The sequence below is a fragment of the Sinocyclocheilus rhinocerous genome, unplaced genomic scaffold (assembly GCF_001515625.1).
Source record: "Sinocyclocheilus rhinocerous isolate Xijiao unplaced genomic scaffold, SAMN03320098_v1.1 scaffold1294, whole genome shotgun sequence".
NCBI classification, from domain to species: Eukaryota; Metazoa; Chordata; class Actinopteri; order Cypriniformes; family Cyprinidae; genus Sinocyclocheilus; species Sinocyclocheilus rhinocerous.
The window spans coordinates 517327-520092 of NW_015656157.1; the positions used below are offsets into that span (position 1 = coordinate 517327).

The following is a 2766-nucleotide window of genomic DNA, read 5'->3' on the forward strand; positions in this document are numbered from 1 at the left end:
GATCCTACGCCTTCCACAGAATATATAAATACAGATAAATACATTTAGACCACTTAACTTAATGATTGCCATCATGATGTGAAGAGACTTTCAACCAGCATAACAAAAAATGTTTCTGAAGACAATCACCTATTGCACCTTTAAGACTGAAGGGCCGTTCGTACCAAGTATGATAACAATAACTAAATAGTTACTAAATCTGTGAGAGAACAGAAGTTCACACCACAACTATGATGATAACGACACAGAGGAATGATATCATGGGAATCACTTTCAGAATGACTTTTCCATCTGATTAACGATAAAAACATTGACTGCCATTCAGAATCCACTTTAAAGAACATGAACATTTAAAGGGGTTGTTGAAAAAGTGAAAAAGCATAATAGGACCCCTTTAAAATGGCAGACAACAAAACTGCAGCGTGCTTCTAATAAAAAAAACCTTATTGCCTGTTGGTGTGGATGCTAATATGCATATCTTTGTAGATGTGAACAGGCCTTAAGACTCATATAAACAACTTTTATGGTGCTTTTGTGTCCGTTTTAAGCTTGAAAGTTTCACTTCAGTTCAATTCTTTATAATTGCATAGATGTATAAAAAAACATAAATGGATAAAACTGCCTTTTATGTAAAATTTAGCAGCGGCCACCAGTGAAGAGAACACGGGCATCATCCAGTGATCGAGATGGAGAGGAGAGTGGATCTCCCTCAGAACCCGAACCGTCACCCAGCTCTGACTCCGGCAAAAACAGCGACCAGGTATTCCTGTCTGAAATTTGATCAAACACCTCATGGCTTTGTTATTACCCTAAAAAATCTGTGGAGTTAATAGTACATGTTAAAATTGTATTAACGAGTTAATAATGTGTTCTAGGACTTCACGCCACAGAAAGAGTCGGGCAGTCGAGGCGGCAAAAAGCCAGCTGGCAGAGGCAGGAGGAAGGTGAGACAACCTCACTGACATGTGGCCATCTATAATTGCTTGATCTTACACTGTTTTTTTTGTATAATTTTAGAAGGCATCATCTGGCTCCGACTCAGTATCGGGCTCCCAGTCAGATCAGAAGGCCGCCAGGAGTGATTCAGACGATGAGAAGCCTCGACCGGCCGTCTCTGGATCCGAATCGCAGTCTGGGTCCAAATCCGACTCCGATTCAGAACCACCTCCTCCTGCAAGGAAAGGCCCACAAGGGCGCAAGAAAGGTGAGAACATGCGCTTTGCAACGTGAGCCCAGCACATTTTATAATTAGTTTTAACGGTTGAGTAGTTGCGTCGAATAGCAGCACAGTGGATGGAAACTTTACCTGAGACAGTTGTCCTCAGATATCAGGAATCCTAGACAAGTACATCAGAATACTAAAGGACACTTTTCTTTTTGCGTCATGTTCCAAGCGGAGAAACCTCCACCAAAGCCACGGGGAAGGAAACCCAAACCAGCTCCAGAAAGGGCTCCTTCCTCTTCATCAGACAGTGATAGGTGAGTTTGGTTCATCTTTTCCTTTTTAGCATTTTTACATTTGCACTGATGATGATAATATAATTTTTTTTCTATTATAAATCTATTATACAACTTTTGCAAATTTTTGATTTAAGCCGTTCATTTTAAGTATGAAAAAAATATTAGAAATGTTTTAATCAGACTAACATGTCCTTTAATATGTTGTCATGCAATTCACATGATCATGGCATGAAAAAGCATACAAATATTCTGTGAATTTTTGAGGAACACATGGATGATTGTTCAAGTTTGACTTTTTATTCAAAGCGACAGCGAGACGGACCGCGTCAGCGAGTGGAAAAAGAGAGACGAGGAGCGACGGAAGGAACTGGAGGAGCGAAGGAAGAAAGAGGAGGCCGAAGAGCTCCGTCGGCTCCGGGAGAGAGAGAAAGAGGAGGAAGAAAAAAGGAAAAGAGAGAAAGAGAACAAGGCCAGGAGAGGAAGCAGCAGTGACCGCAGCAGCAGCAGCAGCTCGGACAATGACGTGGATGATCACCCTCTCAAAAAATCCAAGAAACCTCCGCCTCCCCCCATCCCCGCACCATCAGACTCTGACTCGCCGCCACCCGCAGAGGCCAGTCACCAGAACTCTTCCCAAATGCTTTCTACTAGTGATGGTTCTCAAAATGTTGACTGTGTTTGGGTTGTGTTTCCTCTTTAGATGAAAAAATCCGCCAAACGTCAAGACAGCCAGAAAAGGCGGCAAAAGAAAGAAAAAGAGGTAAAAGAGAGGAAGATCAAAGAAAAAAAGCCACAGAGATCAGAGGAGAAACACAAAGCGAGGTATGCATTTAGATCGAATAGAATTCTTACTATGAATTTATATTACAGGTACATCTCAAAAAATTTGAATATCATGAGTCAATATTTTTTGTCACTCATTTCAGAAAGTGAAACCCATATATTATATAGATTCATTACACATAGAGTGAAATATTTCAAGCCTTTATTTCTTGAAATGTTGATGATTATGGCTTACAGATAATGAAAACCCAAAATTCAGTGTCTCAGAAAATTAGAATATTGTGAAAAAGTTCAATATTGGAAAGTCATGGTGTCACACCCTAATCAGCTAATTACCTCAAAACACCTGCAAAGAAGCTGGTTGTTCAGAGTGCTGTATCCAAGCATATTCATAGAAAGTTGAGTGGAAGGAAAAAGTGTGGTAGGAAAAGGTGCACCAGCAAGAATTTTGGGGAGCTTCACAAGGAGTGGACTGAGGCTGGCGTCAGCGCATCAAGAGCCACTACGCACAGACGAATCCTA

At 41.0% G+C, this 2766-nt stretch overlaps 1 protein-coding gene across 2 annotated transcripts in view; it reads left to right on the forward strand.

The window, feature by feature from the left end:
• Positions 1-2766, forward strand: part of LOC107719553 (hepatoma-derived growth factor-related protein 2-like) — a 16377-nt gene that overhangs the window by 6319 nt on the left and 7292 nt on the right. The window contains exons 5-10 of one of the 2 annotated variants that reach the window (XM_016526994.1): positions 641-760; positions 876-944; positions 1018-1204; positions 1395-1479; positions 1768-2074; positions 2162-2283. In XM_016526994.1, the coding sequence (XP_016382480.1) occupies positions 641-760; positions 876-944; positions 1018-1204; positions 1395-1479; positions 1768-2074; positions 2162-2283 (890 nt within the window). The remainder of the gene's footprint in view (positions 1-640; positions 761-875; positions 945-1017; positions 1205-1394; positions 1480-1767; positions 2075-2161; positions 2284-2766) is intronic. The other variant, XM_016526995.1, reaches the window with a different exon arrangement.